The 26365-nt window shown below is 39.0% G+C and overlaps 1 protein-coding gene across 3 annotated transcripts in view; it reads left to right on the top strand.

Annotated features, from left to right (window-relative positions):
• Positions 1–26365, top strand: part of PPARGC1A (PPARG coactivator 1 alpha) — a 480987-nt gene that overhangs the window by 381881 nt on the left and 72741 nt on the right. Inside the window, exon 2 of one of the 3 annotated variants that reach the window (XM_039541759.1) lies at positions 23416–23470. The exons of 1 other annotated variant lie outside the window; for it this stretch is intronic. In XM_039541759.1, coding sequence (XP_039397693.1) covers positions 23416–23470 — 55 coding nt within the window. Of the gene's footprint in view, positions 1–23415; positions 23527–26365 lie in introns of those variants that run through there. One more of the 3 variants, XM_039541762.1, reaches the window with a different exon arrangement.

Consider the following 26365-nt stretch of genomic DNA (forward strand, 5'->3'; position numbering starts at 1 on the left):
TTTGCAGTAAATTTATTCTTTTAACAGATTTATTCTTATATTCATTTTTTTATTTAGTGCAGGAGTTCACTGAAAACAAAGATGATTGATAACAACAGTTCATTAGTAAAATTGAAACTGTCCTACAGTTGAAATCTTTGTTTTCTCCAGACTCAAATGTGTCTGTAAGAGATCATTAGTGATATGAGAACACTTAGAAAAGCCAATTAAAATTAAGAATCTTTGAGGTCGGAGTTTAATTTTCTGAGTTCACATTTAACAAAAATGCTTTTAAAAGTCTCTTCTCAGTGCACAGGTGTTATTGCTTCATGCACAGTTTTATCATTCAACCAGTTTAAACTGTTTTAAAAGGATGTGTATAGAACTTACTTAAAATGACCATAGTAAAGCTCCCTACCTGATGAATTTGTCGTATGAGAACCAAACATCCATTTTAACAGAATCCAGTAAAAAGTTCAATCTGTTGGATATATAAGATGGAATGCAGCAGCAGGGCCCTGAAATGAAAATAGCTTATGTAATCAGTAGAATATAAATGGCAACAGCGTCCTGTACTCCCTTTTATGATGGTGGAAAGAGAAGGAATTCAGTGGGCAGCCATATGACCAAGTCCTGCATGACTGAGAAGCTTACATTTTTGCATTGTGCTGTAGCACAGAAACTTGTGTATCCAGGAGGAGGTAAATTGTTCCACTGCCTTGTGACTAGAAACTGTGTCGGAGGGGGAAAAAAGCAGAATAAAGAGCCATTATTTTAGCATAGGCAAAAAATCTGTACGACTGCTGGAAGCATTAATTAACAAAATATTTTCTCATAATGGCCCTAATGTCCTTCTGAAAATAGAGTGGGGAAGCTGTTTGAAATAAAAACTGCATATAAGGCTGGGCGGTTTACAGTTTAAAGCACTGCCTATGCAGACAAAAACACAGGGATCATGCCTGGAAATGCAAGGCATGCAAGGATCAATTATTCAAGGTTTAAATGCAAGGAAAGATTTTAAGCCATTTTATTCAATATGTGATCCTTTCATCATGAATGTGTGATCCACATACTGTTTCCAGTATGGATGGCCTTTATTAGAATCTGGTTGGAGTCCAGTCTGTGTTACTGCATGAAATGAGTTTGATGGTATCAGGTCAATCCCCTGCGAATGATAATCCAGATTATAAAACTGCTGTAAATGATTCAGCATGATTTAGTATTATTTTCAGCTAGTGCCCAGGAGAGGCCAGGACTGAGCTAGCATTAAGAATGAATTGTACATGCTTCCTTCTCTTATATAACTAAGGGTTGAGGTCACAGATAACCATTGTAAGAAAGTAACCACAGCCGCCTTTTGCTGTGTAGAGCACTTGCCTTCATAGAGGAAGGTTTTGAACAGGGTTATAAACATATTTGTATTTCAGTTCTAAAAGTGTTTTGTGTTTTCTTGCAAAATTTGCACCTGATTCTGCAAGGTACCAATGGCTTCCAGCAAGGTGCAACCCTCACCTTCAATAGTAATTAAGGACACTCAACACAGAGTAGGAAGTGCTCAGCACGTTACAGATTCAGGCCTCTTGTTACTAAGTGGCTAGGAATAGAACATGTCTGTTTCTTGTCAACAGTTCAGTTGCCAACTAGGGCTAGGTGGCCACTACAGTTTGCTAATTTTGATTGTTTCTTCTTTAAAGTGGCAGTCAGGCACCCCTTGCAAAATCAACTTGTTGGGGTTGAGTAATTGTTTGATCGACGAGTACATTATCATTAGTTTTTAGCATCATCCTGGTAAAGATGAGCAGATCTTTTGTTGTTCGGTTGGTTTGTTTTCTGTACGCTGGCTGGTAAGTTGTCATGTGATTTTAAAAGGCTGCATTAAAGGGCGCTAATATGTAGTACTTCAGAACAGGGGATGGGCCAAAGCAAAGCAGATAACATGGAAGCAAGAGCCCTTAGGCAAAGCTGAGAACTGTAAAACACAGATGTTAACTTGCAAAGCTTCTACTTCAGTTTTTAGCAGCTTCTTTGGATCTTGCCCTGTTGTTGCAGAGGTCATCTAAGGTGGCAGCAAATAACCCAGCTCTTGGGAATAAATGCATTTGTATCTGTTCAATTACAAGTGGCTATTCTTAGTATGCAGATAGAGTTAATTTAAATAAGCAGGTCCTGTGTGTGTAATGGACTTGGCTGTTCAATCCAACCTACCTGTTTGGTACCATTCTCACTCATAGATGGAAACTATCTTGAGCACTCTTTTCATTAAAGCATTTTCTTGCACTTCTGAGGGAGGAAAAATCATTGCAAATGAGCAGCTACATTAAACATGGCTGATTCCTGCTTGTTGCGCTATTCATCTTCCTGTATTCAGAACACTTTTGCAAACCTAGGCTGAGTTTCTAACAAAACTGCACTGGGTGTAGTAGTCAAGTTTATGGTTTGACCGTTTGGGCTGGAAACTGTCTGAAATTTGGTGGCTTCATTTGCTTGGGGGGAGGCAAATCTGATAAAACTTGGTGGGTTTTGTTTTGTGTTGTTGGAACTGAAACTGCCAAGCATCGCTTAGTACACAGAGGGGTTGGTGTATGTGAAGAGGAGTCTGTGTCTGTAAGGAAGTGTGTTGTCTTCTTAGTGTTATTTTAGCTGTGTGATAAGATGGGAAGTAATATTTTTGTTCATGCAAAGCGTTAGCTAGAATTCCACACCAGTGGCAAGTGTATGGGTGGCAGGCCTTGCATTGTAGTAGTGTTAATACCCTTTATTTCTAGTTCTTAATGGTTATACTGCCTGTCAAAGTAGGGACAATTTCCTTCTTTTAGAGAATTATTTTCCCTTTTTAGGATTGAGCATCCCTCATAGTCCAGCACCAGCGTAACCATTTATGCCCCAAACAAGTAGGCTTTAAGAAACGGAAAATCCTGTGCTTCTGTTTCCAGTGCATTCTGCACTCTTATTTACAAGTAAATTCCATGAAAAACCCACACAAACGGAGTTTATCTTGTTAACCCCTCTCTTCCCACACTCCCATGCCAAAGGCCATTGTTGTCAGTAAAATGTCAAACAATACAGTGTACAGTGTGTCATTAAGGCTTTAGAAATGCCCAAGAAGCAAGACTATGCTGTGTTTTATACAGCATTTGGGAAGGGATTAATATTCTGTACTAACCCCAAACTTTAATACTGAAGAGCAAAACAAAAAAATTTCCTCCTCCCCCTGCCTCCCCCACCCCTGCTATCCCACAACTTATATGTAAATACAGCTTGTCATGCTGAATGATTTTGCTCTCTTTTTTCCAAACTCCATACACGGTATCACACGGTTATCTACAGACAACAGGTCTGCTGTTTGCAGTTTTTCAATGGGTCAAAGTCTTTCAAAGTTTAATTGTTAATGTACAGACCAAAGGATCAAAAGTAGGATCCGCATTCACACAGATGGGGCAAACGCTGGGAGAAGAGTTGTGAAGTTACACCAGTGCAATGCTGCTGTCAGTGCTGCTGTAATTAGGGTGACCAAATGTCCTGATTTTATAGGGACCGTCCCGATTTTTGGGTCTTTTTCTTATATAGGCGCCTATTACCCCCCACCCCCTGTTGCTGTCTGATCACCCTAGCTGTAATTGTGGTAATTTGGGGAGATGGGAAACATCACAAAGCAATATGCAGTTTTAGTGACTAGCTCTGAGGAAACTGAGTGAGTTTTCTCTATCCACATCTAGTCTTCACTGACCTGTTTTACGAAATGCCCCCAGAGTGGATTCAGTAAGTATGCTATGCAAAAAACTGACCTTTGACTGAGCCTAGTTTAGCACTGCTCCAACTGGTCTGAAGGGGAGCTCTCGTCTACATCACCAGATCCAGTCAGGTGAGCTGAACATGATAGTTGTCTGACCCAGTTCCTCCTGCAGCAAGTAGAAGGAGTCCTCTATATTTAAAGGTGTAGTACACAGAATAAAGAATAGCAGCATCTTTCAGTCACATAAGTATGGTATGTACACCACAATAATGAAACTCGGTACGTGTCCAGCCACTGGGTGGGGAACTCTGATAACTAGTTAAATCCATTCTTGTGTCTGTCTGACTTTTGGTGGACACAACAAACAGAAGTCTGGTCTTAACAGAAATGATCTCACAAAGAAATTCCCATTATATAGGAGGAGGATCTCTCTCCCTCTCCAGGTTCTCACAGTGACTCTAAAGAATATAAAATAAATAATATAGGTTGAAGATTAGCTAGAGGACACCCAATGAAAATTTTAAAAATTATTGATCTGGGTTTGGGGGAAAACTTAGTGGGAGTGGAATGGGAAGGGGGGGAAGGTTTGTAGTTCCAAACTATTTAGTGTTGAAAGGCACTAGTTTAACCCATGAGCACTGCATTTCTATCCACACCCAGTTTGCACACTGATTTCAATAGCTGGATAACAGAGCAAAATGTGTATTACTGATATTATTTGTCAAAAGTGACCTGCCTTCCTCTCAACACCGTGTAAGGTTCTGTACATATGTGGGACCAAACGAGTGCTGCTTTGAAGGGCATGCAATTTAGACTTGTGCATTCTAATTCTGCTTTCTCTGTTTTGCCGTCCAGTCCTTCTTTCTTTGTAATGTTTTTAGTTTTTTATCATTATATTTATGATATTTCTTTGAAAATTGTAGGCATTTTTATGCTCATTTTTGACAAATTGTGATGGGATTTCTTTAAGCAAATCGTGTTTAAAATGTGTAACGATTGCAGCTGTAAAATTAATTTCATTTGTATTTAGTCAGGTGTGGGCACTGACAGTCAAACAATATCTAGCATGATAAGTGAGGGTTCAAAAATAATTATGGGTTTCTGTTGTCTTCCATACTTTACTCCATTGTTTAACTTAACATGTAGGCTATTGCTAGTTTCGCTATAGCAGGGTCTCTCATTTTGTCTGCTGCTGTTTTTACTGTGCTGAGTGAGTAGCTACAACATAACTTTTTTTCTTTCTTAGGGTACAAACAGTCTGAAAAACAGCTTTATCAGCACATGAAATGGTAGAACTTGTTGTCAATAGCAGTTCTTAATCAAGTGGGTCCTGACAGATTAGTAGTGTATCAGTCAAAGCTCATTTTTTTATACATGAGAATATCTGTTTTTATTACTAGATGTAGTAAAAACAGAGATGCTCCATATATTTATAGGATTTGTGTGCCATAGGTAACTGCAGTATAATCTGCCTCTTTCACAAATTCAGCTCCTACTTGGAAAATTCCCCTCTTTAAGGGTGAGAAATATTTCATTCTGTCTGCTTGGCCCTACTTGATATCTTCCTACCTCATGCTAATACCAGACATACCGAATTGTTCTAATTATAAACATGCCAGTTCTGTGAATTTGGATTTTAAACTGCTTTTTCATTATACCATATATTGAGATTCCCAAAAAATTTCACTGAGGAGTTAATAGCAGACTTAAAGAGGTTATAGGCCTGTGTTTTATCCACTAAACCACCTAGTCCACACCTGGAATTGTGCCAAGGAGTACATCTGCTATATATCTCAATGAACAAACTATTCTATTCTGTAAGATTGGTATCAGCAGGGTCCTCTGTTTCCAACCATGCACATTTGCTCTGAGTCATGAAATTAATTAATTGAAAAAAATTTATTGTAAAACAGAGCAGCAGTTCTGATTTACTAGACTTCTGTGCATTTGCAAATATTTTTCCCCCTATGGCTAGAGATATATTAACAGGTTTTGTTTCAATAGATGAACTAATGTTTTAAACAGTGATATCAAAAATTAAATACTTGTAAAGATTCTTGCATATTCTGTCATATTTATTTAGATTTATAATATGTACCTCTTGGTGCACCCACTGTATCTACTGTACTTGCCTCCTACCTTATGTACCAAGCAACCTTTTCTCGCTTTATACTGAATCAGCACTTCTTGAATGATCTTGAATGATCATACCCTGGCATGTTATGCTTCCATAAATGATGCTGGAGCACTGGAGAGGGCCTGCTCCTGCTCCCATTAATTTCAGTGTGAGCAGGACTCAGCCCTTAAACTGTTTTTTTGGACGGTTTTAGAATAAGAAGTGGTATCTCTAGAAATAGGGCTGACTTTTAGTTCATTTTACACAGGGTTTTTTTGTTGAAATTGATCAACTGGCTATCTGCCTGGCTGGCACCCAGATATTTTGTACTAGGTGCATTATCTCCATTAATACATAAAAAAAATTAGACTCAGGTAGGTCATGGTCGGGATTGATGGACCTCGGTAGGTTCACAAGGTCATTAACGATTTGGAGAAAACCACAGATATATGGGAAACTTTTTGAAGTTAAAAATCAATTGAAGTTTCGTGCCTAACTCCCCTTCATGCCTTTGAAAATCTCCTACTTATGCATTTTGTCTTCAATGAATAGCATCTTCAGACACAAGTCCTATTGAAGTCAGTGGGCTATTTGTGGAATAAGGCACTATTCAGTGTGAGACAGCCTCAGAGTTTGGCCCACAGGAAGGGGAGACTCCTACTCCCAGTGGCATCAGTGAGACTCCCATTGACTGCAGCTGGAAAAGGGTAGGATCAGATCCTATGTGTGTGTATATTCTATTTCTCCTTGTACGTACATTATCCATAGAATACGATGGAATCCTATGAAAGAATAATCACACTCCTCACTCTCCCCATCCTGTTAATCTATATGAGTGGAATTTCAGAATGACCAGAGCTGGATCCTCAGGTCCTTACTTACTTATTTTTGTGTTGCTGAATGTTTTTTCCTTGTATCCAGAGCTTTGTAACTTGTATGTTTGTAATTTTATGTACACATATAATCTATTATGATAAACAAAAAATGAGCTCTGTAGGGCCTGAGTCTGTTAATTCCTTTAACTTCAATTGACTTAAATAGTTCAATATCTGTAGTAAACTGAACTATATGAGTATTAATATTACAGCACATGAAAATATGGGAGTTGCCATAGTGGGGGGTCAGTGCTAATGAGGCCAATTCAATTAAGGTGGAAGTAGCCTATTCTCAACAGTTGAAAATCAATATGAGTTTTTCTATCTATATGAGTATTGCTGCTCTTTACCAGATAATTTGTGCTTTGTATGTCTAATATGTAACATGTTGATTAGTGTTTTTGTTATACTAGGAAGGTATTTATTTTACCATATGCCAGGTCTCTTGCAGATTAGTCTACTTGTATGCAGTTTATTAGATGTACGGGGCAAGATTTTCAAAGGAGCCTCAACCTAACCTATACTTAGGCCTCTCTGCTTGTGTGTGTTTCTTGAGTAGACTTGCGGACATGGGCGAGAGAATTTACACATCTGATGGCCACCATCTTGGCTGACATACTGGGGATTGAACCAAAGACTTCCAGAGTTAAAAAGCATGAGCCAAGCCTCTCTAGTTGGGGTTGAAACAGACTCATATAACAGATCTCTGTAAAAGGTCTGATGGGGACCTGTAACACACTAACTAGTAGATTACGTATGCACAATTCCCTGTTGTCTAAATGGGTTTTGCATGTGTATATTTTATCATCTCTACAGGTTACTGTGTTAAAAATTGTGTTTGCCCATGGAGAGTTGTACAAACACAAGTGGAGACAGTGTTTTCAAAATGTCTTCAGGATTAATGGAGAACCTGATCATCCAGTTATTGTCTGAAACCATACACCCTGTGAATGCCCCCGCATACAATGTTATGTGTTTGTGTTTTTAAAGATGATGGTTGTGGAGAGGATTATCTTTTCTCTCTTTACTTTATTAATCCAATTAAAATATTCAAGACTAGGAAGTATTTTTCCGGTATTATGATCCCATTAGTTAAACAAAAGAGGTTATAAGTGCAGAAAGAAAACAGACTACAGTAGAAGCTGTGTAAATAACATACCATAACTATCAGTCTGCTCTGAAATATAACTAAAAATGGCAACGTCTTACTCAGCAGATCTGCTCCCTATCTATTCTGTTAGCTCTGTTGATATTAGGGATATAAATATACTTTTACTACTTTTTTTACTTGCGGTAATACTGCAGAGCCAACGAAGTTAAAGGAAGAGGAGCTGGATTCAATTCTGACTCATGCATCATCTATTGAATTGTTAATTAAGGGCCAAAGTCTGCTCTATGATGTATGAACAGAACTTCCACTAAAACCAATTAATGTTGAACCTATGTATCTCAAGGCCAAATTTGCAGGACCAAAATCTGCCCTCACTGAAGGCAGTGCACTTGCACAGATGTAAATGAGACCAGAATGTGATCTGCAGGACCTTTCTGTTTCATGATGCTACATGAGCCAGAAAGAATTCTGATTGATATTCTTATCTCAGGATGTGTTCACAGGTTGGCAGTTTGAAAATCATCATTTTGTTAAGTGAGAAAATTGGATTGGGAGTGAGACATAACGATAAACATGGAACCCCAAGATGCCATCTGTACATAGTCACTTTTCAAAGAAGAACGGCACCTTAAGAACATTTTGTTTTTTATTGGCGAAGCATATTGTCTCGTTAATATGTTCAGGATTCTGTGAAAGAGAAGGCAAGGCATGTGATTTCATGCATAATCACCAGTTACTGCATTGTATATTCTGCAGTCCTTTCATAAAGATGCCAGTAATGAAAGCAAGGGACTCAATATGAGAAACAACTTTCTATTAGGGAGGCAGGCTTTCTAGAATAGATACTGAAGCAGCAAAGAACTGAAAGTGGTTTTTGAGAAGTGTTGACCTCCTTTCGTGCCACTTACTGTGAATTAAAGCTGTGAGTGAGAACTAGTTTGGGCATGTGGTACAGCACTTACAGCAACTGCTGCCAAGGAAAAAGATTTGTGTTTCTAAGGAAATGCAACAAAAGAAAATGGTTTAAGAGCCAGTAGCTGTCACAGTGTAAAAGTATCTATGTTCAGATAGGGAAAAAAAAGCTGAAATAGGTAATTTTATACACAGGTTGCAGTATGCTCTTATTCCGATAATGCAAAGTTCAAAAGCAAACAACTGTAAGCGTGCAGGGCTTAGCACATCTCATACCATTATAGCTTTCAAAGTCAAACTGGATAAAATCAGTTGTGACCTGCTCCATGCATGTGATTGCACCATGACTTGACTGTTGTTTGCCGTTCCTTTGGGAGTTATTAGTAACAGCGAGCTGCCATATGAAAGGGATATATTTAAGGGAAGGAAACTGGGTTTTTATGGCTACTTGGGAATCCTTTCTTAGCAAACCAAAAGGGAAAAAATTGTCAGCACTCCAAAACCAATGCTGCCAAACACTGTCAATTTCCACTACATTACGGTTATAAATATCTGGGGACACGAAGCCAGTTTACATACACTCAGTGATTTGTAGCAAGGATGTTATGAGAATTGGTCATGCAATAAAGTGTCATTAAAGGACAAAAACCATAGGCAGAATGTGAAGGAAAATTACTTCTATATTTATACAGTGCCTTTAACTCCTTTTTCTCCCTTCAGTTGGAAAGGGAACCACCTGTCTCTGTTGCTTACGTCAGACTGCTCCGGGAGACATAAGGCTGTTGGAAAGCACATGATACAGTACATATTTACACCAAGCCCGTATCTGATTGAGATTGGGCTGTGAGACCTGTGAGTCGACTAGTTTCTTCATCATACCTTTATGCATTAAATATGTGTTTGAACTCACTTGAAAGCCGTGTGATCTTATGATAGATGCATTTACGTAATAGTTAAATGACTGATCATGTGCTCTCCAACTCCTTTTCCATGCAAATTTTGAGGAAATTGAATATTATCTTATGCGGTGAAATGTCCTCAATAACAAATTACTGTTTAAAATAACCAATATTTGTATGTATATCAATTGCCTAGAAGATATTTTTGTTTGCTATTTGCATGATATGGAAAAGACTTTCACTAACAAGCGTTTTAAGCTACTTGGTGTTGTTTTCCCTTTGGAATGATCAGAAGTGTGCATATTTGGGGATGTATTTTCCGTCTCGCTTTTTTAAGCCAGCAAAGTATGTAATTTGTGGAAGAAGAGAAGAGTCTGAAATAGTAACAGGACTCAAGCTTGAACTAGCAAGTCTTTGAGCAGTTCTGGAAATCCTTATTCAGTAGCAATTGGTAAAAATGAAGGACTACATTATGCCCTTGGATTCACCATTCAGCTCTCACTCAAGGCAGTGGGAGCCAAATGGGAACATCTGACTGCAAAATTTGGCCCTAAGAGTTGTAATGTTCTCTTGTAAAGACATAACCTGTAATCAATGGGAGTTTTGTGTGCACAGAGACATCAAAATTCAGCCCTTGGGGAAACACTGGCAGAGGGTCATCCAAGGCTCTCTGTGCAACAGAATCACTGGTGCACCTCTACACAACAAGTTGAGTGAAGCGGTTTCACGTGGAGAACTTTTGGACCTATTGTGCGCTAGAGAAGTGCTGACTCAGGGCAAACTTGAGGTGGGCTGGGTGAAAGGCCAGTGGACCTGTGGATACATGAACCCTCACACAGCGAGCATAGAAGAAATCCAGACAATATTCAGCCGTAGTGTACTGCAGCCAAGTGGCCCATCCCACAATTGGGGAGTGACCTTCTTTTCACGCTGAGCAGCTACATATGGCCTGATTGTCAGAATTTCATAGAATCATAGAATCATAGACTATCAGGGTTGGAAGGGACCTCAGGACGTCATCTAGTCCAACCCCCTGCTCAAAGCAGGACCAATCCCCAGACAGAGTTTTGCCCCAAATCCCCATTTTGTATAGGAGTCAGGAATTTCATCCTTATGGGCTACATTCTACCACCCTTACTCATGATGGGGTTGCCTCAGTGATTTTGTTGGGACTGCTTGCTGAATCGGATACTACTCAAACGTGGCACAATCTGGTCCTATTGCTTTGGCAGAAGGGCCATGTGCATTAGTAGAAGAAAGGACTGGAATGAGGCCTATAGGTGGGATTTTCAAAAGCACCTAAATCACTTAAGAGCAAAAATGCTCTTGAAAATCAATGGGACTTATTCTCCTAAGTGACTTAAGCACTTTTGAAAATCCCTTGCTATGGGTCAATGCCTAGGGCTTGGCTCTTGAGATCACATGATGAGACAAAAATCTCCACTTCCATTTTTAAAAGTATGTATTTAGCCGTCATGGCTGCCAAGAAATGCTTGAAAATATGAATTTATAGCCCCAAATTGCCCTAATTCAGCCCTGATAGCCTGTGCTTCTCTTTGTCATCTCCTAGATCACAGAAGTTAGGACTGGAAAGGAGTTCCTGGATCATCTATTCCAGGGGCCACAAACTCAATTTACCTTAGGGCCAATGCCAGTCCTCAAATCCTCCCAGTGGGCCAATGTCACTCATGCCACCCAGAACCCACCCCCCAAAAAACTCTGCCCCCCACCTGCCTAAGGCTCCAGGATGGAGTTTGGGTGGGGGAGGAGGTCTTGGGTAGGGGATTGGGGTGCAGACTCTGTGAGGAAATTTGGGTGCAGAAGAGGTGAGAGGTTGGGCTCTGGGAGGGAGTTCGGGTAAGGGAGGGGGTCTAGGTGCTGGCTCTGGGATAGAGTTTGGGGCTGGGGGGTGTGGGGAGGGGTTGCAGACTCTGGGAGGGAGTTTGGGGGTAGGAGGAGGTATGTGGGAAGGGGGTGCAGGCTCTGGGAGGGAGTTTGGGGGCTGGAGGAGTGTGAGGAGGGGTTGCAGGCTCTGGGAGGGAGTTTGGGGGCTGGAGGAGTGTGTGAGGGGGTGCACGCTCTGGTAGCGGGTTAGGCATTACCTGGGGCTCCAAGGCGGGGCAGGCCGGGGGGCCTCCATGCAATTCTGCCCCCAGGCACCACCCCGCAGCATCCCATTGGTCGCAGGGGCGCTTGGGGTGGGGGCAGCACGTGGAGGCACAGCCCAGCCCCTGGGTTGCAGGGAGGGGCCGAGGGGCCGGCAGCCACTGGAGCGAGCAGGCAGACGCTGCTCAGTTCCACTGCCCAGCTGGGGCCCCTGAGGGGGAGCACCTGGGAGCAGCAGGTGGGGCCAAGGGAGAGACCTGGCTCCAAAACTGCTGGAGCCCCACGGGCCACATTGGGGAGGCTTATAGGCTGCAGATGGCCCATGGGCCAGGAGTTTGAGACCCCTGAGCTATTCCATTCCCATATGTTAGTGCAGAAATCTCTTGTCTACCAAACCCCTCAGTGCTGTAAAATATGATTGATATTAATTAGGTTTTTGCAAAGTACTGCACTCCTCAACTTGAACTGAACCAGAAATAAATATATTGCCATATATTAACATTTTATTGGTTGAGAAGAAGAATAGGATGAAGGCACCTATGTGAAATCCAAAGTACAAGCTTCAGATTGAATTAATGCCAGCAGTGCCTTGAGATTAATTTGGTTACTATGGGTACAGCATAAGAAATAGTATACCATAATGTAACTATGTTTACTGATTCATTTCTGGCATTAAAAACTAAAGCCACATTATATATGCAACAACAGTCTTTTTTCCTTGGAAGAAGAAGGCGGGTACATTTTAGTAATTAAAGTGAATGTTGCCCTCTGAAAAGTGCCAATGCTCTACTGGAAGAAAAGCTGTTGTTCTCCTTCAGGATCTGGCCCACCACATGTAGCAGAGTGTGATATACCAAATGAGAACTGAGAAAAAAGAGTCATCATCCCAGGAAATTTCCAGTCTTCTACAGCTTCTTGTTAAGTTTCTTTTGTAACATGATGACCTCCGTTTTATATGCCATTCAAATGTATTGGTCAAATGTCACTTTCTAACATCATGTTTCTTCGTATCTCATCAGTATGTAAGAGATGGAACAAGTTTTGCATCTTAAGATGTTGAGAGCTGGGTAATAATAAAATAATGCAATGAAAGTACCATATATTCAGAAAGCAATTATTTTAAAGGGTTTCAGTTTTGACATGCTTAGATTAAGTATGAAGCTTTTGTTTCATACACTTGCTGTCAAGAATGTTGTTAAATACTGATACTACCTCCTAAGAGAACAACTTTTAAATTCCAAAATGCAAAGGATAAGCACTAAATATTTTGGTAGATATATTATGCCATAATGTCTACTGTGTTGTTCTTAATACAAAGCGCAGTAGGGCTTAATTAAAAAGTGATTGTACAATCTATCACAAACCTGCATTAGGGATATGGATGCCAAGAAAATTAAGTTGTATAGGTGGTGATAATGAAATCGATTTTTTATTGAATAGTTTTTATTTCTATGGCTTTGTTTTCTGTTCTTGCCTCTTTGTCAACAGTTAAGACATTCTCCATCCAAACTCTTTGAAAGAGCTAATTTGAGTCCATTGCTTCTTTGTTTGCATATTTATGACCCATGTAAGTTATTTTGTTCGGTTTTGATCTGTTAAAAATCTTGATAAACTTTTGACTCAGAGAATCAGTGCAGAAGAGTATGACAATAAACAAAGAAAAGCAAGGCCTTCAGATCTTGTTTTTGCTAGTTCCTCCAAAGGAATATGCAGGTAACTACCAGCACAAAGTTTATTTTGATTTCATGGGGTAAGCAAAATTCACAGAAAAACTAAAAGGCACCAGGTACAACCTGAGATATTACTTCACTGACTTACCCCATGATAAGTAATGGTCTGGCATGAAAACGTGATAAACAGAGAGCAGTAATGAAGATGAAACTATACTGCTTGTAGTGTAAGAGACAGTGAGGAATGTAAAATGAAAGTAAGAGTCTACAAAAGCTAGGCCAGATTTATCTCTGGTGTAACTCCATCAACTTAAATTCCATCGATTTTTCAATCCCATTGGCGCTCCAGTCATTGGAATTACACCAGGGATAAATTTGACCCTTTCTGCTAAAGCCAAGCACAGTTATTATATACAAAACAAAATGTAAGGAAATAGTCATTGTGTCCTCTGCCATGTAATAATTCCTCACCAAATAGTAAGTCAATCAGAGTTGAATGTGTTGTTCGAGAAGTCACATTATTAAATATTTAGAAATGGATCTGAAGCAAAGTAAACAATAAAACAATAATGATTTGAATACATCCTTTCTTCTTTCCTCTCTCCTTTTTATACTTTAAAAAAGTTGGTGTTTGCAAAATACAGAGCTGGGCTTTCCTAAGCAGAACTCTGGGATCAGCCAGCACAGCTTCATTTTCAAATCTTAGGTTCTCATGTTCAGTTTTGCCACAGTGTCCATTATGCTGTGAACTCAAATAGCACAACAAAGAGGAAATACTGCTTTAAATGATCTTGCTGCTTGTCCTGAGTCCACATATTGCAATGCACTGCACATCGCAGCTAGCAACTCCTGTCGTGCTTTGGCGCAATATGCAACGTGGGATAATGTAATAGAGAAGACAAGCACAGCATAAGACACTGAAAGCCATAAGAAGCACAGAAAGCTTACGTTTCTGGTATGCAGCAGTACAGATATTTGAAAGGTTAGGTTCTGTCTATTTTTAGCATTGGGACTGATCTAAAAATGAGGGTGATGTAAAAATTACATGTCTCTCTCCTGGTTTCTCAGAGATTTTGAACAAAATGTATAAAAGATACTGCTCTCTAAATCAGATGAGATTTTTTGAAGTAAAGCTGTGCCTTTTATTTAGAAAAGAACCTTATATATCCATGATTAAAATACCTTTACTGTCTATTTCACTGTCAGATGAGCATTTTTAGACTTTAGCAAAATTAAAGAAATATGACTTTCCCACTTATTGTTTGGGAAGGTTTATTCTCTTGTGTAAATGACTTTTTTAAAAAAATTGGTAAGGCATTTTCTCTGGTGCAAAATAAATCTGAAGATAAATTATCTGTACTGGTTAATATCCCCTATCATTAAAATGGCTAAATGAAAATCAAACATGTTGTTATTTAGTGCCTGCATCCTTTTCATGGGAGACAAAATTGAACATGTACATTGGGCAGGAATTGCCAGCTATGCTACGATTTATAGCACTGTCCGGGGCTCGGATTAACCTTTACCATGTGTTTCCCCCACCCTATCCTAAAACTGTCAGCACTCTATCCCTAAAGTATATGTCTCTGGTCAGATTTGCACACTCTCATTCAGCTTTAAAAGAAAATCTGCAAACAATGTAATATTATCATGAGCTGGAGCACAAACGCTTTTCCATTTCTTTGTAAACAGGGTTGCATATGAGAATGAAACAGCTGGAGATATACATTCACAAAACCCCTGGGGATGCTTCTTAGTCATTTCTTCATTGTATGCAGTTTTGGTTTAATAAATTGGTAATAATATTATGAGTAAGTGCTCTCTGGTTTTGGTTTGCTTGCCTTTTTTTTTTTTTACATGCAGGACCTACTTGAAATTCATAAATTAAAATAAACTTCAAATTAAGCAGCTTCCTATTTTTGGTTGGTTCTTTTTTGGTGGGAGAGGAAGGGTAAATCTGTGAACATATGTGAAAGACTGATGCTACAGCCATGTCAAGGGTTTGGTGCAGGCACTGTTTCTGCTCATGCATCTCAGTCCTGATCTGCTGTTCCAGGTGTGGAGTTTTATTAAGCAGAGAATGCAAATATTGCTCAATTGTGTCAACTTGCCTAGGAGCTTTTCAGTGAGGAAGATATTCACTAGGGACAAGCATGAGACCAGCAAATTCATTTTACTTGTTGCCTGACATAGATTTGAACTTTAAATGGGTCTCCCTTATGGCTCATAATTTTGGCATTGAAATGATGAAAGAGCAGGCATACAGAAGAGCTTTCAGGATAGGGCTGGTACATATTTAGTAAAGAAATAGCAGACATTAACCTATTATGGACATAGTCAGTGTTATGTGCCTGAGGGAAGAGGATATTATAACAATACTAAACTTAGTAGGAACAAAGAAGTTCCCAGATGAGGTAGTAAAGGCTAATGCAATACCAATTATGGAACATTGCTACCTTCCCATTTCATTCAAGGAGAAAACTCTGGAATATAGGAGGTTGAGCCACATCAAAATTAAATAGAGAAGAGTTTTTTGGAAGCGTTTTTGCTCTGAATTCTCTTGTCTCCATCTCCAGTGATAGGCCTGATTGAAAGCCCACTGAAGTCAATGGAAAGACTCCCCTTCACTTTAGTGGGTTTTGGATCAAGCCTATGGTAACAATTTTCAGCACGGCCCTTCTAACTGCCTCTTTTCAACTTACTGCACATCACTTTCCCCCCAAAATGTCTGGACACGTGGTTTGGATAAAGTAGAAACCAAACAAAAAAAATTGACTTGAACTTGAATCGCATCTTTTAGGGCGTTGAAAATGTGTGGTCAACTTTCCTCCCATTGTATTTCATTTCTCTACACTGTCCTTTGGCCCTGGTTTTAAGGTAGACATGCCAAAATAGTGAACCAAACCTCACTAGATTTGGGTGAACCACAGAAGGTTTGGTGTTTTCATTTGTTTGAGTAAAGATCCAAAAGTTGGCATGCTCACCTGAAGGTTAATTAAATGATCGGAATGATTTGGGTCTTGCACATTTGGCCATTCGGATTAATTGTGCTGATCAAAGAACAAGGTTTGAAAGAATACTTAGACTTTCAAATGCTATCAGTTGGACACCTGTAAACTTTTGAAGATTCATCCAGCACGTTTACATATTGCAAACTGTAATGCAAGGAGAGTTCTGGCTAAAAAATAACATTTGGGCTCAGTTATGGCTGGCAGGAACAACTCTGGGTAAGGGTTCATGTAAAGCTGCTCCTCCAGGAGACATTGTTCCTAAGTAAGGATCTGTTGGCCCGTGCAGAGAGTGGACAGCGCCTTGACCCTGCCTCCTCCTGGCTGATCTCTGCCCTTTTTGACGTATCTTATGCCTGCAGGAGCATGAGGCAAGACCATTCTCTGCACTTACGGTCATTCAGAGGCTACGTCTACACCGCCGGGGCGGTATCCGAGCGATTTCGATTTATCATCGATGGATCATCTAGACGGCTATATCGCGCATCGATCCCCGATCTTTCTCGATTCTCTCGAACCGAAACCCCGAAACGCGGTGGCGGGCGGCGATGGAGAGCCCCGACACATCGATCACGTGCGGCCGGGGGGGTCGGTTATATATAAGATACTTCGACTTCAGCTACGTTATTCACGTAGCTGAAGTTGCGTATCTTATATCGATTTTTCCCCTTAGTGTAGACCAGCCCAGAGACTCAGCTGGTGCCAGCTGCTGAATGGGATAAACTTCTTGTACCCTTTCCACACTCTTTCCTTCCCCATACTTGCTTACTTGGAAGTCAGGCACAACCTGGCCCTTTATATGGTGCAAAATCAGATTTTGTAATTCCCATTGTTTTTGTATATTTTATTTTCCTTTGTGTTCATAAAACCATATCTATGTCCCATATTACAACAATTAGGTCAAATGACTAACATTTAGAATTATTTCCACCTTATACTTTGTTTTAATATAAAAAATGCCAAGAGCAAGGCCCAAGAAAAAAGGCTGACTCAGTTCCACGGAGCTCTGTCTGAGGAAGTTTTTTATTTGAACATGAGAGATGTGTCGGTAAGGTTGTCTGTCATCTCTAGTTTATTAAAAAAAATTGCTAGGAGGCACTAAAGCTGTCCACTGCCTTTCCCTCTGTTCCTTCACTCAAAGGTGCTTCATTCACGTTGACTTTACTATAGCTGTTTTGTATAAAACAAGATTTGATTTTAGAGCATTTAAAGATTAGTGTTCTTTTCAGTACTGTACTGTGTACACTCCAGTGAAACCATTTTCCCAGCCATTTTACAGAACAGACGAAGTTAGAAAGCTATGTGATGTTTTCCCCCCCATTAGATACAGTAATGCTTTGAAATGGAGCTGGTAGGGAAGGGTGTTGTGCTTGCCCATAGCAATGGGAACTCCCCAACATTTTGGTTTGTGCTTGGAGATCTCAGCCCCATGAGCACGCGAAGTAAGTCAATCTAAGTCGATCTAAGATACGTTGACTTCAGCAACGCTATTCTCCTAGCTGAAGTTGCGTATCTTAGATCGATCCCCTCCTCCTCCCACCCCCAGTGTAGACCAGGCCTTAGAGAGCAACTCATCTAAAAATAGATTTAATATTGTTAATAGTCATATATGTTAGTATTTACAGTACTGAGCACCAATAGTGTACACAGCATTGTACAGATACAGAGGGAGTCAGAGTCCTTGCCCAAAAGAGTTTACTCTTAATACACCTTAAGAGTACTTTAGGTGAGACTGTTAGAACAGTCTTAGCTCCTAAAAAATTGCCCCACCTAGTATGCTCCATGTGATACCAGATACTGAGGTTACCCTAATTAGGATTTTCTCAGAACAAGTCAGAAAAATATTGATCATTGTTAATGAAAAACAATGGAAGAAGTTTCTAAAAGTTACTATAAGAGCTTAAGGGAAATTAAGTTATGACTGATGCTAATAAGTGTAACCAGGAGAATCTGGATGGGATTTTCCAAAGCACTTAGGAGAGTTAGGAGCACAAGTATTATCCCTTAGGTGCGTTTGGAAATCCCACCTCTGGAACTGTTGCCTGGCTGTTTCTTGTGTTGGAAGAGCAATTGCACACATGGAAAAGTGCAATAACAGTAAAGTGTTCAGCCTGCTGTATGGAAATGGTGCTTTTGAACACTTGGGGCCAGACTGAGTGGGAATGCAATTGAAGAGCTTGCAAGACACTTGCCCCTAGTGCCCATAGTCAGTCTCTGCATGCTTCCTAGGGACTTAAGAAAAATGGATTTTTTTAAAGGGGGGGGGAATTAAAGAAAGAGAGAGAAAAATAACTCAGTGATTCCCATCCCATTGCTGTAACAAAGAGGTACCAACAGTGATCTGTGGTCCCAGTCCTGCAGCAGACTCTTTGCAGACAGTTTTCTGTGCTGGTATAGACCACCACTGACTCTAATGGAGCTCTACTCTGGTGTAAGAGTCTGCCCATGTGAAACAAGTTGTGAAACTGGAGTCTGTCTTCCTTACTAGCAGGAAGTATCCAGTTTTTGTTTTGTTTTCCCTAAATCTGCTCTCAACCCCTTATAAAGGTTTCTATAGGAAACTGGCTCCTTTATGTGGTTCAGTCTCCCAAGACTGAAAAATTCTAAGCTCGCAGGTGTGATATAAAAAAATGGGTACATTTCTTTAGTCTTTCTTTAAAACAGTGATACCGAAATGAAAGACATTGGTTGTACTACGTTTAATGAGGTTGACAAACTGGGTTTTTTTTGCTGTTTATAACGAATATAGGTTCTGGAAAAACACGTGTTTCAAAAGTTAGGTAAAACCTATTATAACAAGCATATTATTATACAGTCAATTTTTGGTGGTGACAAATCCCTTACTCTTGTCTTGTTTTAATAATATTCACTAATAAATAATTTTGTAATGTTTTTTAAGGGAAGATTTCAGAAATGCCAAAGATAGTTAGGAGTCTAACTTTCAATAGGACTTAGGCTCCTAAATCATTTAGGCACTTTTGAATATCTTCCCCTAAACTTTCAGTCATAAAGGACTATGACTGTGAAACCCTTACTCCCACTGATGAGCACTTAATCTGGTAACTGTTCATCTTCAGGGCAGTGGGGTCACTCACATCTGTAAGTATTTATCAATGTGAGTAAAGCTCAAAGTATGTGAAAGTATCTATTTTTAGACCCAGTCTTGACCAAACTCCCATTGTCTTCAGTGGTGGAGGACTGAGGCCATTGTACTAGTATTGGAGACAGACAAAAATCTAATAGGGCAAAAATGCAGCACACGGCTGGCAGAGTGGTAAACAAATGCAAAGTGAAGAGGGGTAGAGAGAACATTTCTAATAAAAAATTAATACAGTATGTATACTTTATATAGGACACCCATTTGTGCTAACTTAGCTTCTGAGCAATGTTCTTCTGTCCTTTATACATAGCACAGGCTTATCTTACATAAAAAAAAATGTATGACTCCTGGGGGAGGTAGTGGAAATGAGTTTAAATTCCATGAAAACTGGTTTGTAAACTGTAACTTGCTGAGAATCTAACATGTTGTTTGTGATTTGTTAATCCTAGTGGTTTGCTCATCATTAGACTGCAGCATCTCCTCTGATAAAGTAGCTAAATCTGTTGAGTATCAGGAACATAGAGTACGGGGGGCAGGGGAAGGCATGTAAGTACATCCCTTGTTGATCAGTGGTACGGGTGAGAGAAAAGGGTATTAGAAGAAAGAGACCAAGTGAAGGATGTGTGCAGAAAAAGATTGCGGGACTAGAGATAGGATCCTAGAAGAAGAAAAAGCAGAATTTTGGAAGCACAGCGTAGCAGAGATGGCACGCTTTTAAGCAGAGGAAGCGAAATGGCCGTCAACAGAGTGCTGGCCTGACAAGAGGGGGAAAAAAAACAGTGCCAAAGATGCCTGAAGTCTTTACCATAAGATCTCTCTGACTGAGGAGTGTTTTTGTTTCCCATGATGCTGCAGGGCAGTCTAATTAGTTTGAAAAGTCTACTTGTAATGAGTGTGTCCTCAGTAACTGCCTAGGAAACACATTTGTTCAGCTTTTAGCATTTATGAAGCATTAGGGGTGAAAGTCACTGAAACTGGCATAGGGAGGTGTAAGAATCCAGGTTCCTTCGGGGAGAGTAGCTTTAACTTCTACTGTCAGCATCCATTAGAGGCTGCGTCTTCATGTGTAAAGGCTGAACAATCATATGAACCCATCTTTTACTTTGGAGTAGCCTCCATAAGCTACCCTCCTGTTAGAAGGCAGTTTGTGGCCATTGCATGCTTCTTTGATAGATGAGACCCTGCCATCGCTCTTTACTCTGCGTGAACAATAGGAGACTCTAATCCCATAATTGAAAATCCTCTGTCTACACAATTGCTTATGATCACCTCAAAACTATTTTCCATCATGATATACTATTGTAACTTTGTTTTGCATTACATATATGGTTGGTTACAAACCATGTTTAAGGACATTGATAAAAAATACCTAATGGGCAAGTTCATGGTAAAATTTGAGCTAGACAGTTCTTTAAAAGGTAAGCCATAATAGACTGAGAACCCTTGTTTAAACCATGTGATCTGGAATCGTGTTGGAAAAATGGTTTTCAAGTACACTTTGGTCAGAACATTCCTTGACATCCATTCTGGAAAATTGTTGCTGCAAGAATAGGTCAAGCCAAAGTGTGGATGGGCCATAAGTAAAGCTCTAGAGGCCCCTATACTGTTATTAGTTGTTGCTGGTACTATCCACTACATGCTAGGAAAGTTCTCCCATCTCTAAAGCTTGTATGAAATCACCACAAAGGTTACAGTTTGTGTTTATCAGTTAATTTGCTAATTTGAAGCAAAAGCAGTGAAGTGGAGTTGTAGAAAATAGAAACAACACGAGCAGGTCAAAATATCCAAAACAGCAATATAAAATGTTCCAGTGTAAATAAATTTCTATAAGAGGTGTGAATGGAACTTAAAAAAAAATGATGGATTCTGTACAGTCAATGAACACAATTATAAGTAGGTATTGAAGGAGAATATTCCACCAAGCATGGATCCACTGATAATAATTAATAAGAATCTACTCCACTTCAGTCAGTTGGGTGCCCAACATTATTTCACAGTTGACTGTTCTGAGGGTAGAGGTAATGACCTTTGCCCCAGATCTTAATAATTTACTGCAGTTTTATCATTAAATCAGCATATAATTGGGAAGGAAATTAGTTTTTTTTCATGGTGAGAGCCAAGTAATACCATTAATTTAATCATTTGTAGGAAAAGGCTTTCTGTAGTCACAGGGTATTTTGTTGTGTTTTTTTTAATTAAGTAAAGTAAAAACAATGTCATTTTTTGTCATACATGTTTGACGAAAATATGACAGTGTGATGTGATTTGCAACTTAAACACAAGCAGGGAAATCTGTACTTTTTTTCAAATCCGGCAACGATAAATTGTCAAATAAGTCAAGAGTTTTCCTGTGACTTGTTACAATTTTTGGAATGCATTTAGTATCTGAAAAATAACCTCTTGCAGCCTCTTTTTGTCTTTTCTCTCAGCAAAATCTCTGTAGCTGGATAATAACCACATTCAAGTAGCATTTAGAATAATCAAGTTTGCAAATAACTTAACAGTGAAAACGAATATATCATAGCAAGGAGAATGACCAATGATGGTTTTGTGACTATAACTTGCAGGACAGCGTGACTTATATCTAGCACTTATATTTTGCAAACTAGACTTTTGAATCCAGCTAATTAAAAAGACAAAAGACACAACTTTTTTTTAAAATGAAAAGGCAGGTGGAAATGGTTAAACAAGACCTTTATTTTTTTCTGTTGTGGGAAATGTTCTGCAGTTATGTTTGGTACCTTCAGTTTGTTATGTATTCAGTGTGTAGTGTCATCATAAACCAGTTGCACCTGCAGCAACCCCCATTGTCTCAGAGAGAGAGCTGTAAAAGGCTTAAAGAAGAAACACTTCTGTTAATAGCATGTCGTGTTTTCACATGACAACAAGAGCATTCTTGTTTTTAAACGGAAAATGCACAACCCAGGTCAGTGAGGTTGGAATACAGTGTTTATACAAAAATGCACCCTGAGGCAGCACTGAGGAAATACTACTTATATGAAAATGCAGACAGGAATCTGAGCAGTTATGGGCAGGACTACAACAGTTGTATTTAATAACACTGTTTTCCAGGATGCCTGCATGAGAAATGGAAACGATTAGAGAAGAGCTGAAAAAAGAAATCTGTATTTCAGTGGGAGCAGGATCAGGCCCCTTGTTTGTAGCAGATGCTAAATAATGTGTTTGCATTGATGTTTGCAGCCTCACTGTGAGGTACAATCTGTGTAGATACCTTTGCTTGTTAAAAAAAAAATAGCTCCAGTGGTTATTGATTAGAAGTTTCTAATATACCACAATTTAAAAAAAATACTCCACTAGGTATAAAATGACTAGTAAAAATTAATCATGCAGTAACTTTTTACACGCCTCTCTAATAGCATTTCCAAATTAAACAGCACTAGTTAGCCAACCCTAAGTAGCCCACTTAGAATCAAGGTATTCAAAAAATACATGTTTAACTCATATTAGAGTTACTTCACTTTTGTCTTTGTAATAAATACAGCTTTGTCTGTTGTTTGTTTTGGAAAAAAAGAAATTAAAAAAAGATTGTAGGGGATTTTAGTTATATGGCAACAGCACAATTTAGGGGGTGTGGCATTAAAATCTGATTTTAATCACAGTGTGGTGCTGAAGACTCAAAGGTCTGAGTGGTTTTTAAAAAGATTTACTTCACTTAAGCCTAGGTCTGCCTCTGACTAGTGACGTCACTAGTTTTAGCAGCAGCACAAGAAGGCTGGGTGAGTGACAGCCCAGCCTACTTTTTAAATAGCTTTGTCATGTGACTGGGAACAGTAGTAAGACAGGTGCCTTCAGTTCACTCTCAGTAAGGGTCTAGTTGCCTGCATGAGTGTATGCTCTGTGTGAGACTGTGGATTGTAGTTTAAAAGCTATACTGCTGTCATTCAGGAGCTGGATGGCGTGGGACATGTGCAACCAGGACTCTGTATGGAGTGATATAGAGGTGAGCTTTGCATTATGAACAGTGTGAGAATTGTCTTGTCTGCAACCCTTCTGGAGGTAATTTTTTTTAAATGTAATAATTATAAAAGTATACTAGATATTATATGTTGGAAAGAAGTCTTATGTGAACCCCAGTAACTTTACTAATTTAAGGTTACTCTATGATGCCTTGAGCAAATCAAAGCTTAGCTGCTGTCATCAGTATCTCCTGCAGTTGGAAACTATTTTCATGTGCCTTTGGCTCGCTTGCCAGTCATATGCAATATTTATGCTCTAAGATATTGATATGAATCAGTGTCTGAAGTCTTTCCAGTGGCATTTAGTGGCCTGGTTGGAAAAATGCCATATCTATTTATAATTATATTAAGACTTTTTTAAAAAAGTTAAAATTAATCAGTGGTTTCATATTTTGATTTTTTTTGTTTTGTTTTTTGCTGTGCTCTGTTCAGGATTTTTCTCATTTATCACTTGCAGAATTGACACACACAGACAGAGAAAGATGAATATGATGTTGTTGCTTTATTGTTTTAAATTCCTTTAAAACAGATTACTGGAAATAGATGTTACTTTACTTCTGATTATTGAACTGGATTATAGTATTGCAGTTAAAATGTTCCATAGGACAAGGTTCTCAGTTAATCCAAGTAGTCCAGCAAATAGTTAAATCCTACTGTACAGCAGAGACAACAGGATGAACCATGAGAATAGAGTTTATGCGGGACTGTGTGAGCTGCTGCCGCTGCCGCCGCTGCTTCTATAAAAATAGATGGCAATACATCAAATCCACAGCTTCTGCTGGCTACAGTTCATAAAGGAAAAAAGCAAGCAATTCCCTGGTAATCTCTGGAGTATAAAGTGAGGTTTGAGGATTTCTGCATATTTGCATTCAGCAAAATGGAGCATTATCTGAAAGTTCTGGCAACTTGTGAAGCAAAGGAAACTTTCTTTGGACCCAGTTGAGAGGAATCCAAAAGACAGACCTGCTCAAAGGAACTGACCCCCTGACGACAAGTTTGGAATAAGTACTTAAAATGCTCCCCTTAGACATCTTTTAAATGAGATGCATATATGGTGCAGAGATGCACATCTAAAGTGAAAATGTGCTGGGTTCTCTGTTTGTACAATTACATTTTTCCTATCTAGTAAGGCATGCATCGGATTCTTAACTCTTTTTGTCGTGTTTTCAATATTTGCAGCACATGATTGTATCCACTGATTTCTGTTTGCATATTGTAATTGCTCTTATCTTGTTTTGATTTCTTGGTAAAATGGAATAGATATGGATAATTCATATGTCCTGTAGCTATTATGAGTCAAGGCTGTAAGTGGATGACTTTCTGGCTCCAAAGTTCTAATTGTTTCTGAGTAGCTGGAGTATCCTGTGGGTTGTTGTCTGGTTTATAGAGTGGGTCTCAGCTGCTGTAGCTTCATTTTTCCATCCATGTATTATTCCTAATGCTGCTAGGATTTGATTGAGGAACCAGCTTATATGGAAATATTGAAGATTTATTTTAATCATCAGAGTTCCTGCAGTAATTTCAAGCTAGTAACAGAATAGATCATTTATAGCAATCATTTTTTTTCACAGAGGAAAAAAGAGTTGATCTTAATATTAATTGTGTGGTGGATAGGATTAGCTGTTGGTAGATTTTTACCAACTGGCTCTTGCATTTTACTTTGTATAGCGACATAGTGGTGGCTGCATGCTGCTTTGGCTCTGGGGATCACCTTTATGATCTACAGTATTACAAGCAGAAGGTACTGTAGGCAGCATTCATATTTTGAATTGTTAATGTTTGTTGTCAACTTAAAATGCATTATACCCTCTTGCACATAATGACAGGCTAGCGTGTTGCTTAATAAAGGCCTGCATCACTATAGCTGATCAGAGTCCCCGGTGTTTCACTGTTTAATGAAGGTGATGTACAGTCAGATTGCAAAGATTGATAGAGAGAATCTGCATGGCACACATTCCATCAAGTCTGTCATTCTTTACTAGGTTCATCCCCTTGTTGTTTCAACAAACTTGTTAAAAATAAAAAGAAGATTATTTTTACATTAATATAATTAATGTGGCACAAGTCCAGTCTTTTTTTTTAATTTACCTTCAAAGGCACAAAGATGTCTAAAAGGTTAACGAAGAATTATACTTAATTATAATGATTCATTATCATCAGTGCAGTTAAGCTAATTTATTGTTTGCTCCTTAACAAAGAAAAAATGTCTGTTGAGGGTAAAATAATACACAATAATTAACCTTTTGTGTTTAGCGACTACTCTATCCTCTTAAATCTTATTATAAAATTAAGGATATAGTTGTGAAATAACTGTCATACCTGTGAAAAGACAGTGAAATGTGTTATGGCAATGCAGGCACACCTGTTACAGATGTAAAGGCAAAGAGTAAATATCAACATGTCAGATGAGGACAGTTATAGGACTTGGAGTGTTAAACCTGGCATCATCCAAAAGCCAAATATAAATTAATAACAGGAACACTTGTTACTAATGTGTCTCAGATTAGAAGCATAATACCATATTCAGAAACATTGATTTTATTATCATGTTAACATTGGCAAGAGCATGTGTACTTCATTTCAGCTGTTACATTTTTTAAGTGACACTGCCGTCGTTATAGACAAATGAAAGCTGCAATGGACATTTTTATACAGCTGTTTATATTGCTTAAAATGCCCATTGCAGGACTTTCAACATGCATATTACTATGTCCCTAAGATGTTTAACTAGGTGATGCACAGAGGGAAGCTATTTTTACAAACGAAAGTAGTAACAGATCAGCAGGATACTTTGGAAGTCTACAGCATCAGTTTTAAGCCAGTGACCTCCACAACATAAACCTGGGAATGATGCTGAGAATCTACCTTTTCAGTCAAAA

The sequence above is a fragment of the Mauremys reevesii genome, linkage group 5 (assembly GCF_016161935.1).
Source record: "Mauremys reevesii isolate NIE-2019 linkage group 5, ASM1616193v1, whole genome shotgun sequence".
In the NCBI taxonomy this organism is placed as follows: domain Eukaryota; kingdom Metazoa; phylum Chordata; order Testudines; family Geoemydidae; genus Mauremys; species Mauremys reevesii.